This window comes from Monodelphis domestica, chromosome 3 (assembly GCF_027887165.1).
Source record: "Monodelphis domestica isolate mMonDom1 chromosome 3, mMonDom1.pri, whole genome shotgun sequence".
NCBI classification, from domain to species: Eukaryota; Metazoa; Chordata; class Mammalia; order Didelphimorphia; family Didelphidae; genus Monodelphis; species Monodelphis domestica.
Window position 1 is genome coordinate 175,220,283 of NC_077229.1, and position 13,642 is coordinate 175,233,924.

The 13,642-nt window shown below is 35.4% G+C and overlaps 1 protein-coding gene across 3 annotated transcripts in view; it reads right to left on the minus strand.

Annotated features, from left to right (window-relative positions):
• CPQ (carboxypeptidase Q) overlaps positions 1 to 13,642 on the minus strand; it is a 703,529-nt gene that overhangs the window by 571,257 nt on the left and 118,630 nt on the right. For all 3 annotated transcript variants that reach the window (XM_001379746.4, XM_007488142.3, XM_007488143.3), the window contains one exon: positions 12,778 to 13,243. In XM_001379746.4, the coding sequence (XP_001379783.2) occupies positions 12,778 to 13,210 (433 nt within the window). In that variant the 5' untranslated portion in view covers positions 13,211 to 13,243. The remainder of the gene's footprint in view (positions 1 to 12,777; positions 13,244 to 13,642) is intronic.

Sequence of the window (13,642 nt, forward strand, 5' to 3'; positions counted from 1 at the left end):
AATCTGACATTCAAACACAAGACATAAGGGAAATATAAAATAGTAAACATGAAAGAGAAATCATAAGGGATTCGATAAGGCTAAACTGTTTACATTTCTAAATGGAAAGATGGTAGTTGTAACTCCTAAGAACTTTATCATTATTAGCACATTAGAAGAAATTTTCATAAAAAGAGGCACAGGTTTGAGTTGACCATAAAGGGGATGATGTCCAAAAAAAAAAGAAAAAAAAGAAAAAAGAGATGAGAAAGAAGGATGCACTGGGAAGTAGAAAAGGGAGAGTAAAAATAGGGAAATCATCTTATGTAAAAGAGACACACAAGGAAGAGGTTTTACAGTGGAGGGAGAAATGGAAGGGGTAGTAGATAATACTTAAACTTCACTCTCATCAGATTGGTTCAAAGAGGGAAAAATATACACATTCAGTTGGGCAGTGAAATCTATCTTACCCAGCAGGGAAGTAGGGAGTAAGGGAATTGGGGAAAGAATGATAGAAAGGAGAGAGGATTGAGGAAGCTAATGTTAAGAACCAAAGAAACTATTGAAGATGGTCAGGGGAAAAGAAAAAGAGAAAGATAAACAGGAAATTACATAGTTTAATTGTGAATGTGAGTGGGATGAACTCACGAATAAAATGGAAGAGGGAAGTAGAATGAATTAGAAACCAGAATCTAGTAATATGCTGTTTAGAAGATATATACTTGAAACAGAAGGATATATAATAGGAAAAATAAGGGGATGGAGCAGAATATATTATTCTTCAGCAGAGGTTTAAAAAAAAGGCAGGAGTAGCAATCATTACCTCAGATAAAATAAATGCAAAAATAGACTTAAATGAAAGAGATAAGGAGGGAAACTACATTTTGTTAAAAGGTGCAATAAACAATAGAATAGCTAAGAGGCATGTCAGATAAAGCACCAGACCTGTAGTTAGGAGGGACCTGATTTCAAATCTAATGTCAGACACTTAATAGCTATGTGACTCTAAGCAAGTCATTTCATTTATTTGTCTTAGTTTCCTTATTTGTAAAATAAGCTGGAAAAAGAAATGATAGACTACTCCAATGTTTACCAAAAAAACTCCAAGTGGTATCACAAAGAGTCAGATATAACTGAAATGATGGAAAAACAAAAACCATAGAAAATGAAGTAATATCAATTCTAAACATATATGTATCAAATAGCATAGCTTCCAAATTCTTCAAGCAAAAGTTAAATAAATTACAGTAGGAAATTGGTAGTAAAACTATACTCACAGGGAAACTTCAACTTTTCTCTCCCATATCTAGATAAACTTAAGCATTAAAAATAGATTAAGGAGATGAATAGAATTTTAGAAGAATTATATATGACAGACCTCTGGAAAACACTGAATAGAAACAGAAAGGAGTATCCTTTTTTTCAGCTGTATGTGACACCTTCACAAAAATTGAGCATGTCTTAAAGCATAAAGGCTCACAAAAAATGCAGAAAGGAAGAAATATTAAATTCATTATTTTTAGACCATAATGCAATAAAAATTATATTCAATAAAGAGCCACAAAAATGGATTTAAAATTCATTTGAAACCAAACAATGAATGAGTCAAAGAACAAATCATAAACATATAAATAATTTCACTAAAGAGAATGACAAGAATGAGACAACATATCAAAATGTATGGGTCTCCTTACAGTCAAATCTTCATATAGTCAATAAGCTAATCTTTATATAACAAAGCTTTTATTATGTCATTCCCATTTATGAAACTCCACTTACTCTCTCCATTTCCCATATTATCAAGTCCAGAATCTTCATTTCAACATTCAGGCCCCCACCCCCAAATTAATACCTTATTTATTGTTAAGATGAATTTAGAGTTGTGGCTTTAAATCTAGATTTAAATGGTTGATGAATAAAATTCCCAAGTCAGTCTGGAAATTTATGCTAATTTAATTAATATAGAGGGAAGGAATTTAAGGAGAAGAGAGAGAGAGTGGAAAAAGAGTTAATTTAAACTGCTCCGGTTCAGGCTGAGCCAGACAGGAGTTAAAGGCCTTGGCCAAAGGGGTCTCCCTGAGCCCAAGGGAAAAGGAAGTCAGTCTTATCACTCACCATGAGACCTTCTCAAGAAAGCTGTCTGAGTGAGCTCCTCCAGGCTGAGTTCCAGGATTGAACTGGCACCCAGGCTGCTCACAGGGATTGATCAGCCAGATCCAACTTTCTGGGAAAAGAATCTTTGAGAGATGAAAAAATCCCAAATATATAGACCTTTCACCCTTGTGTCTCCACCTCTAAATTTTCACATCTACCAATCACATCAAAGGCTTTCTCCAGGACTGCCCATACTTTTAGTTCCCACCTTCTTTGATTAGTTTATATCTTTTGAGCTACTTCACACTTCTTTGTTAAGTTCACCTTTTGTTAGTTACTTGACCTTTTGTGATTAATTTAACCTTTATAGTTACTTAACACCTTTTTGTATTAAGGTCTAAAAATAGACTTAGCTTAAAGTTCTAACTTCACTATAAGGTGAGAACTAAGTACCTTCATTGTTCAATTAGGAGATTACAACTTCATCTTCCCCTAAAGTGTGTCTAAGTAAGGTGGAGTAATGTAAAGTACTACAAGACATTCCTGATTCTGTTAAAGAGAGTGTCTTCATTGTTACAATCAGGAGATAGTGAAATCAAATCTTCTAAAGTAGGGTGGAGTAGTTTTAAAATTCACATTAACTAGCTGTACCTCTGACTCATTCCTTGTGTATATCCTCCACTCTAGTCAAGCAAGTATCCTCAATATCCCTTACACATGGTATGGGTTTACACATCTTTAGGCTTTACTGATGCCATTTTCCTTCATGAATTGCCATTTCCCCTTTTCCTCACTTTTATGCTTCAGTGGTCCCATGATCTCACTGATATGGTTATTCCCTTCATCATTCAGATCACAACTCACAACACCATTGTTATCTTCTGAGATTTTCCATGTCTCTTCACAAGTCTTTCACAGATAATGTATACCCAAAAGATAAAGCATTCCTCTAAGTCTTTTAACATTTACTGGTTCCCCAGTGGATAGAGGACTGGACCTAGAGTTTGGAAGAACTGAGTTCAAAAGTAGCCTTAGGCATGTACTAGCTATATGACTCTAGGTGAGTAACTTAATTTGTCTGGCTTTGTTTCCTCAATGGTAAAAAAATAATAATAATAGAATCTATCACCCAGTGTCATTGTGAGGATCAAAGGAGTTACTTGCAAAGTCCTTAACAGAGTACCTGGCACACAGTAGGTACTTAATAAATGCTTGCTTCTTTCTTTTTTGTCTTTTTTTTAATGTATTGCTTCTCCAGTCCATCTACTACTCTGATCTGACATTTTCTAGAGGGTTTCTTTTATATCATCTCTTAAGTAAAGCTCATCATCATCATCATTAAATGGTTCCTTTATGTTCCTTTTTGGCTATTGAATCATATGCAATTTTCAAATGTCAAATAATACAGAATCCCATGATTCACAATCACTGAAAATCCTTGAGGCTATTTCACTTTTGTCTGTCTCCCTAGAGTTTAGTATATAGTAGGATGCTTAATAAATGCTTACTGATTGACTATTCAAAATTGAAAGGGAAATCACCAGAAGAGTGGAATTCGAAAAAATATGGGCTTCGTATTAGAGTATATGCTAAGATGGCTAAAGAAAAGAGCTGAGTCATTTTTCAGATGCAACAAAGCCTGCTCAATTTTTTTCTATTCAGTTCTGGGCCTAATTCATTGTTTCTTCCACAGTGCACATCTAAGATGTGTGAACTGATGGATTCACTCAATAGATTTACCATCTTACTGCACATCACATCAGAGCAAAAAGTATGCTTCATCCATCTGTTTTCTTGCATGGATTATTATATCCTCATTTCCCACCCTGCTGCACTTGTTTGGAACTTCTTTGATTTCTCCACCATGTCCCCAGGAACCTCATCATTGGGGAATCTTATCATCCTACAGGATGCAATCAGCCTTGATACTCATACCTCATCAATAGTTATTGTCCTGATTGGAGAGAGAAGCCATGAACTCCTCAAGCTCCCTTTAAGGAAGGGGTACAGAACAGATTATTATATCCTCATTCCCCATTTAGCTGCACTCGTTTTGGACTTTTTTGACTTCTCCTTCATGCTCCTAGACCAATATGCCTTCTCCACCTTCTCCATCTTCTTCCTCTCCCTTTTCAGCTTCCTTTTGTCATTTTATCTTTCTGAATGATATTGTAAATTCTTTGCCTATCCTTTTCCACATCTGTATTTATTATAATTAGCACAATTTGCCTGACAAAAAATAGGCACTTAATAAAAATTTACTAACTACTGATTATTTGATCAGTTTCTTTGTAGAGTTTGTGGATCTGACTAAGGAGGTCTAATCTATTAAAGCTGAAACTAAAATCAGCATTGTGTCACCCACCAATAGGAATATCCCAAAGAAGTTGCCAGCTACAGGGAATGCCTCTTTCCATTTGAACAACTTTAGAGAATATATATAAAACTCCCTGTTTATGCTGCAAGGGATAATGCTAATCAGAGGAGCATTGATCAGTTATACCTATAGTTGCAATTATTAAGAATTCCTATCTGGACTTAACATACACATGGGAGATATTTTATGGATGAGAGCCTTTAAAAGTGTTTTGCTCCATGGAGTCAAATAGTGTTTTGTTTTTAATAAGCAACAAAAAAATAAACACAATGGGATTTTGTATTCTCTATACCAGTGGTTCTCAAAGTGCAGTCCAACAGCCATGGGAGTCCCCAAGATACTCTTGGAGGTCCACAAGGCCAAAACTATTTTTGTAGTAATGCTAAGATATTATTGCTTATTAAAATACTATTCTCATTTCCAATTACATATTTATGTGATTTGCTAGATTTTTTCATATTCTCCAACCAAAACAACATTGAAACAGACAATACAAAAGCAGATAGGAGAATCCAGTTGCCTTTTATTGTCATATTTTAAAGAGATTAGTAAAAACATGAAAACAATGCCAGTCTTCCCACTAGATGCTTTTGTTTTCAAAATATAGATACTTTTCATGAAAATATATGACTTACAATTACCATGTGATGGTTTCATTGTTATTAATTTTAAATGAATTAATAATTTTTTAAAATTTTCATCAGTTTTAATTTCCAATATAGTAAACATCAATTGATATAACCCAGGCAAACAAAAAGTTCTTTGTGGTCCTCAATAACCTTTAAGAATGCAAAATGAGACCAAAAATCTTTAGAACTATTGCTGTTGACCCTTTAGGAGTAGAGAACCATTCCTATGGTCAGAAACTTCTGACTTCAGTTCTTTTATATGATACATAGTGGCTGTCTAAGAGGGTCATATATATATTTATATGTGTGTGTATGTGTGTGTATGTATATAAACTTCTCAGTGACTCAGAGAGGATTCTAAAACTATATGTTATAAATGAGTGGCTGACTTCCCCATAAGGAATTCCTCATACCAATGAAATTGTGAGCTCGAATTTAAAAACAAACAGATAAACATAAAACTCAAAAACCATGCTTATTCACCCATTCCCAGATGTGGATGATCCACAAGTGCTGCATATTATACATATTTTTTAACTTTCTCATTGTATTACTCAATTATGTGATTTTTGCCACTACTCTTCTCCTCTAAAAAATACCACTTGCTATATGGAATGGCTATCTAGGAGGAGTGAAGATGGAGAAAAAAACTATGGTGATATAAAAAACAAAATAGATTAATAAAAATAATAAAAATCAAACAAAAACCCTATAAGTAATTATATGATTATAAAGATGTAACATGTGACAGCATTTGTAAAAGCCTAGCTGTCCTCCTATTACTATCAAGAATACTTTCAATATTTATTTAGTGGGAGAAGGTACATTTTATTAAGATTTTATAGAGGAAATAAGCAAATTAATTTATTTTATACTTAAATTAGTTATCCTTATATAACTTCATAAAAAACCAGCAACCATAACAACATGCAACAATCCATATGTGGGCCCCTGATACTTATCCAGATTTTGAATAAAGGTAGGACAACATTTTCCTTTTAATCTCCAAATGTTGCCCAGCATTGTTCTTTTGAATTCAGTACTTCCCTGGGCTAAAGTCTCATGGCAGTCACATGTTAATGGTCCTTGACATGTAATTTTGCCAAGGATTTTTTTAAAAGACTGAATATATGAAGTCTCTCGTGCTTATTTGTCCCCATCAAAGAATTTTAGTTGATCAGATGTGCAGTAAATTCTCTTGCTTTAACATAATAGTTTATCTTCACTTAAGTGTTCATTGATCTTATTTTTTGTTATAGAACACACCAGTTTGCCAGGGAGATACTTACCAATATCATGTCTCCCCTGGAATTCTTTTTGTAGATATCACAGCCTTACAAACTACAGCTGATTCATCAAACTGCTAAATGATTCAAAAAATTCAACCCAACATTTAGCCAACTGTTCCACAATTTCACCTTTGAGCTTCTTCAGAACTCTTGGGTAGGTGACATCTGATCCTAGTGATTTATTGACATCTTGCTTGTCAATTAAGTCTAGCATACCCTGTGTGTACTTGAACACTGTTTGATCTAATGCCTCTAGACTCATCTGCTTTAAAAGATAAATGAGGACCATAAATCTCCCAAATGCTTTTCTTGGCCAAAAGTTTCTATTTCACAGTACAAGTTCTACAGCCTCACTAAGTAATTTACATGTAATTGTCCAGGAGAAAGAAAGAGTACCCTGGGTATACCAGAAGTCACAAGAATACAGTGCATTCAACTTTCCTGGAGAGGCCAAAGGGCCTTCAATGAATTGATATCATTAATATTATACAGAATTCTGTTAAAACAACACTAAGTCTCCAGAGGTCCTGAATGGAAAATGGAATAGAAATTAAATGGAAATTTTGAGATAGATGCAACAGATATCAAATAGGTAGAGTCTACAATACTTTCCAAGGGAAGATTCTAACCATGATCCATAACCATTCATTCACAAGAGAAACTTCTACACATGAGAACATCAAGAAGACTAATTAATGGTAATATGATTATTAGAATTAAGTTGATTTTAAGGGTCCAGGCCCCTACTAGTTGCTATATAAAATAAACTGGAGCAGAGATACCCAAGGAGACACCAGACAGAAGGGACAATTGGACAAACATGGAAAAATAAAGAGAGGTAAATGGTGAATGTTGTTACACATATAAAGATACAGCCATAGCACAATGGATAGAGACCTGCCTTTAGAACCAGGGTGTGTGTGTGTGTGTGTGTGTGTGTGTGTGTGTGTGTGTGTGTGAGGTGGTGAAGATAGGTAATGTGATAGAGTGGGTAGAGGTTGGTGTAGAAGTTAGGAAGACCTGAGTTCAAGGTCTACCTCTGATATATAGTGAACCAGGATAAGTCATCAGTTGCTGATTTTCACTGATAGAAAGAATTTAAAGGAAGAGGAACAGGAGATAGAGAGGTCCTGAGTTGAGAACAGTCACTTCTCTTTCCATAGTAACATGTTTGGTATCCAATTCCTGAATCATAAAGGTATCTCAATTCCCTTGAACCATCACATGTCAGAAGTAGGAAATGGAATATGGTGGAAATGAGGGGAAGGAGGAATTGTTACATTTTCCATAGATGGAAGGATTCAGTCTAGACAGATTCTCACTCACCACCCAGCCTCCGTAACACAGAGAGCTCTACCTCATTAAAAAAATTATGAAATAAATAATAGAAAGAAAGAAAACTTGGACTCAGAATTGAAAGAAGCCGATGAAAAATTAGAAATAGTTGACTTCTCAGCCACATGGAATGGACCATGGAAAATGATCAAGCTTTTCTTTCATGTATTTCATGAAAAGTACCCAGATGTGATCTTCTTAGAAAGGGATGTAGATGGCTGTTGCCAGCTATATAGTACAACTCATCCCTAAGAAAGAGATCCCATTATAATAACATTTCTGACAGATGGTTACCAAGCCTGTTCCGAAAGAAGTTGTCTGAAGAGAAGGAAATCCACTGCCTCTAACAGCAATCTTTCCCACTGTATAACAACTGTCATTGTGAATAAATTTTTCCCAACATCAAACTTACAACAAAAGATTCCTCCTTTGCAACTTCCACCCATCATTTGTAGTTCTGGGCCAAACAAAATCAGTATTATTATCTTTTTCCTATGAGATCCCTTCATATTCTTTTGAAGACCTATCATGGCTTCCCTTAGGTCTTCTCTCCTGTGTTAAACATTCACAATCCCTTCAACTAGTCCTGATTTGGCATGATTTGAGGCCCATCACTATTCCAATTGCTCTCTACTAGATGCTTCCTAGCTCTTCAGGGTCTTTCCCCACATAGAATATAAACTCCTTGAGGGCAAAGACTGATTAATTTTTGTCTTTGTAGTACTACTAACACACTAAATATATCCAGTCAAGTAAACAAGAATTTATTAAACAACATCTATGTGTCAGATACTGTGCTAAATGCTGGAGATTCAAAAAAAGGCAAAAATAGTCCCTGTCCTCAAAGAGCTCACAGTCTAAAGGACATCCCATGCAAAGAAGTACTAATACATTGTGGCACAATCAAATGGAATAGACTTTTCTACTAGCAGCAATGAAATGATCCAGGACAATCCAGAGGAACTTGTGACATCCAGAGAAAAAACTGTAGGAGCAGAAACAGAAGAAAAACATATTATTGACCATGTGGTTCTATGAGGATCTGATTGGGGTTTTGGCTTTAAATAATCACTCTATAGCAAATATTAATAACATGGAAATAGGTTTTGAACAATGATGCATGTATAACCCAGTGGAACTGCTCATCAGCACCAGGAAGAGGGAGGGAAGAGGGGAGGGAAAAAGCATCAATCATGTAACCATGGAAAAATATTCTAAATTAAATAGTTAATTAAAAAATAAATGATTATGGGTTGAAAAGGGAAAAAAGTGATGGGAAGAAAAGTGTGAGAGGTATGAAGAAGGGCAGTCACATGACAGTCTTCATTCTTAGAAAATCTTGGGGAAAGGTAAATAAGAAACCAGGGCAACATTTACCACAGAAAAGTAGGTTCCCTTAGTACCTATACAGTATCTTTGTAATCATGGATGAATACAATAATATCTGACCCTTAAGAATATCATCTGATGCAGAGTGAAATGAGAAGAACCAAGAGAACATTTCACATATAAAGTGAAACATTGTGAAACAATCCAATGTAATGGTCTTTGCTACTACAAGAAAATCCCAAGGGACTTATAAAAAAGAACGCTATCCACATTGAGAGAAAGAACTGTGGGAGTTGAAACATCGAAGAAAAACAAATAACTTATCATTTCTTTTATGGATATATGATTGGGGGTTTTGCTTTTAAAGGATTGCTCTATTGCAAAAATGAATAATATGGAAATAGGTATAAATGATAACATTTTTATAACCCAGTTGAAGTGCTTATTGGATCCAGGAGTGGGGAGGGGAGAGAGGAAAGAAAGAAAATGAAACATGTAAACTTGGAAAAATATTTTTAAAATTTAAAATAAAAAAGAATATCATCTGATTAGCAACTTCCTTACTTCCTACCTTTACCAGGATCCCAAAGGTAAAGTAATGTGAGAGATGACAGACCCTATGGGCCACTGCTACTGTCACTGCAATTAGATACTGGAAGTAGAAAAAGAGGCTCCTTATAAGTTAAACCCTGCTAGAAAATAGAAACATGGTATTTTTATAATGAGATCAAAGGAGTAGAATGAAGGTGCAAATAACTAATTAAATAAAGAAAGAGATCGCTGGGTAAAATTGGTAGCACCTCAAAAAGAAAAGTTTTGAAAATATAGGCAAAAGAATTCAGTCCTACAGCTATATTGATATGAGGAAATGGCAGGCAAACTAGTTTAGGATATTTAAGATCTATGATGGATGACATGTGAGAAGGCAAAAAAAAACCTGATAATGATAAAGGCTTTCCTTATTTGTGGACTGTAGATTTAATAACAGGTCCACAAAAATTTAAGTTTGATAAAAGACAATTGTTTGACTTCACTATTAACTCCTCCTCTATCCTTTTCTCTACTCTCTTCCCAAAATAGGAAATATGGTTGAGGAATCATCTACTACTGTCCTTTCTTCTCATTCCCTATGAACATTCTTATTGCCTTCCAACCCAACCAACTGACTAAAATTTCTCTCTCCAAGATTAACTACAATATAACTTCCAAAACCAACGGACTTTTTTTGTTCCAAGTTCTTATTAGAATGGGCTGAACAACAGTGAGGGAGGGCCCCGAGAAAGTTAGAGAACAAGAAATCACAACAGAAGAAATACAATTTGATGAAATCAGAATGTTCAGAGAAGATCTTTCTGAATAAGAAGGGGTCTTCTAAGACCTTCATTTAAATTGGTCCTATTTCTCCCACTCTAAATTTCTTCTACTGATGCAGTTCAGTTTGATAACCTGCTCTGCAACTGAAAGTATTATTATTGCATACATATATGCAAACATACACACATATATGTGTATATGTAATATTTCATATTGTATGTGTTCATTTCCTTATTTATCTTAGTATATTATCTTGGTATACTTAGTATATCTTAGCACATAAGAAAACAGTATAACATTATGAACAGAGCTAAAACATGAGTCAAGACACATAGATTCAAATCTCTTCTTAACTATTTATTAACTATGTCATCATAGGCTAGGAGAGTAAACCCTCAGAAGGTTGAGAGCCAGGCCTAGAGACGGGAGATCCCAGGTTCAAATCTGGCCTCAGACACTTCCCAGCTGTGTGACCCTGGGCAAGTCACTTAACCCCCATGCCTAGCCCTTACCACTCTTCTGCCTTGGAACCAATACACAGTATTGACTCCAAGACAGAAGGTAAGGGTTTAAAAAATGGGAATAACGATGTTTGCACCACCATCCCCACAAAGTAGTTAGAAAAAAGAACAAATCTTAAAGTTCTATACATGTAAGTTGATGTTATTGCCTTAACAAACATACTTTGATTGGATGATATAACATGTAAAATGAGAGACTGGCTCAAACAGGTTCAAACCAAGGATATTTGGGTTGACATCTCTAGTGAGTTCTTCAGAAATCAGAGTTCTGTATATGTTAAATGCAGCCAAGTGATTTGTGTTCACATTTTTTCTCCAAATGGTCCTTTTCCCACTGAGTAAAGGAAAAGCCTTGCAGCAGAATTCAGTGTGAACAAATCATAAAGACTATAGCAAGAATGCAAAATACCACTCAGTTCTACAGCGAGCCCTCAAGTCAGTATGTAACCCACTGAGTATCTGAAAGGCTTTTAAAGGCTGTTTCCAAACCTGGTTTAGTTTCATTTCCCATCCCACCCCACCCCAACCCCTAGAGCTCAAAATGATGGATGCCTGGAGGTCAAGGGCTATTACTTTTTTACCTTCATATTTTCAGGACTAAGCATGCTCCCTTTGCACAGAAGAGATATTAAATGTTTATTTGGCTGAATTGAATCTAGTTGCTTGCCATTTGTGAACCTTCTTTCATGCCCCCCAAATGAGAAGAGGGGTCAAAATAAATGTTTAAATGCACAAGGGAAAACATTTGTTTTCATAGGCCCTCTAGATACATAGATGGGAGACACTAAATGCTGCCAGAGTAAATGACAGCTTCTGATTTGTGACAAGGTATCTCTAATCTTCATGTTTTGCTGTATCTGCTACAAGAGATATGTGTTCCAGCTTGAAAATTCCTGAAGTTTGCAGCATGATGTTACATAAATCCAAAAACTAGTTCCTTTAATCTACTTTATCATATATGTTATTAAGAAATTTTAAATATTAAATTTACCTAGAATTAGTTGCATCTGTCTTGAGCTTCTGTTATATGTTTAAAAATATTCAAATGATAATTGAAATACAAATATTTTCATATGTTGAGAACTGCATTAAGGTATGCACTAATGTATGTACCTCTATAACCAAATTCATGTCTAACTAACTAGGAAGCAAAATCAAAAGTAATCAAAGAAACAGATTAGAAAAAAAAAAAGCACTTCTTGAATCAAAAGGCAGCTCCTGCATACTGGAAAAAGAATTAGATTTGGAATCAAGACCTCCATTCAGTTCCCAAGGCTAACCAATTCAATAAGTAACTTATGTACTTTGTGTCTCAATGTCTTCGCCTGCAAAATAGAATAATAGCAGCTATTCTTCTGACCTTAAATACTTGATGACTATAAATGTCATGCTGACTTTACAACATTGTTTTGAGCGTCAAATAAGATCATCAATCAATAAATCAACAAAATATTTATTAAGCCAATCCATCAAGCAATAACAAGTATTTATTAAATTGCCTACAATGTGCCAGGGTCTATGCTGGGCAGTGGGGATAGAAAGACACACATAAAATGAACACTGCCTGGAGCTTCATCATGAAAAGAACTTTGAAATCTGTAATGTATTATGCAAATGTCATCCATTAATCATTATTATCATCAATATTATCATTATTAACAGATGCTTCATTTGGAAAATAAATGCAAGAGGAAGATAGGAAAAAAAAACCAAAACTTAGCAATAGTTGGCACAGTGGCATGATGAAGAAGTTCAATGGAACTGGGGAAGAGGAAACAATTTCCTGATCCACCTTCTCTGTTCAAGATTTGAAATAAATAACTATCTTTTTCTTCATTCATCCATTTCATTTTGTTTTGTTTTGTTTTTTTAACAGACCTTAACAAAATTATTCAGAAGAGAGAACATACCTTCTGGTGGGGTTCCCACACTACTCCCAAGGCCTAAAATGGCCATTGGGTGGTTTCTGGGCTCCAGCATCACAGCAGACTCCTGACCCCTTTCCCAGTGGGGCACTTTGACAGGTTCCAGATGGACGTTCTCCAAACCATCCTCTATGAGGTTCTGGTACATAATTTGGATGGCCTTTTCTAGGTTTTTGGAGCCACTCAGTCTGTGTCCAACAGTGTCAACAAAAAGTGCCAGTCTCTCAAAGGATCTGTTCTGGGCCTTGCCACATACAGCGAGATCTATAATGGCCTTAGCAGCATCTTGGTAGCCTGCTATTTCTTCCTTTATTTCTTTAAGTGTTGTCAGAGGGCCAACATCTTCACAAACAGCCCTCCCAGAGCATGAAGGTAAAAGTTGAAGCACACCCAAGAAAAGGAAGATGAGAGGGATCATTGTCTTTTGGATGGTTTTCCCTGCTGAGAGAACCTAAGGAAGGAAGAAAAAGTCACATGTGGGAAGCAATCAACCATATTCTATTTGGGGGAGAACAAAGAAGAATTGCCTAAGAAAGATCCAATCCAGTTATTGTCATATGAACAAAAGCTACAAATAACTCAGGGCAAAGCCATCAACTTTCTGGATTGAAATATCAAGGTTGGGACAAAAGGCATATAAGCAATAGGGAAAGGTGTTGTACTTTGGCTGTATGGGATTGCTGAAGTAGAAAAATTACATCACAGGTAAATTAGAGGGCAATTGTTCATTTTGCAATGAGATAGCCATAGGATGCTTTTCAATCAATCAACAAGTATTTATCACATGTCTACAAGTGTTTATCACATGCTCCTAACATTGCTGGAGTGCATTTCCAGTATGACCTGATTT